This window comes from Merops nubicus, unplaced genomic scaffold, assembly GCF_000691845.1.
Source record: "Merops nubicus isolate BGI_N331 unplaced genomic scaffold, ASM69184v1 scaffold26322, whole genome shotgun sequence".
NCBI classification, from domain to species: Eukaryota; Metazoa; Chordata; class Aves; order Coraciiformes; family Meropidae; genus Merops; species Merops nubicus.
This window is the reverse complement of record NW_008593237.1, coordinates 1-208: the sequence shown is the minus strand read 5'-3', so window position 1 is coordinate 208 and position 208 is coordinate 1. Positions and strand designations below refer to the sequence as shown.

At 66.8% G+C, this 208-nt stretch overlaps 1 protein-coding gene across 1 annotated transcript in view; it reads left to right on the top strand.

Annotated features, from left to right (window-relative positions):
- LOC103768260 (AT-rich interactive domain-containing protein 1A-like) overlaps window positions 1-205 on the top strand; it is a gene marked incomplete at its 3' end in the record, with an annotated part of 32747 nt that extends 32542 nt beyond the window's left edge. The window contains exon 17 of the mRNA XM_008935401.1: window positions 125-205. Within this exon, the coding sequence (XP_008933649.1) occupies window positions 125-205 (81 nt within the window). The remainder of the gene's footprint in view (window positions 1-124) is intronic.
- Window positions 206-208: the final 3 nt, after the last annotated feature.

Sequence of the window (208 nt, the reverse complement as noted above, 5' to 3'; positions counted from 1 at the left end):
GATGTCCCTGTCCCTGCAGGGGGTGGGGTCAGCCCGGGTGACCTCTCGAGGTCCCTTCCCACCCAAACCTCCCCACGGTTCTACACTCACGACTCTCACGGCGACTCTCTCCCTCTCCCCACAGAACTACAAGCGACCGCTGGACGGCAGCTACGGCCCGCCCGCCAAGCGGCACGAGGGGGACCTGTACAACGTCCCCTACAGCGGG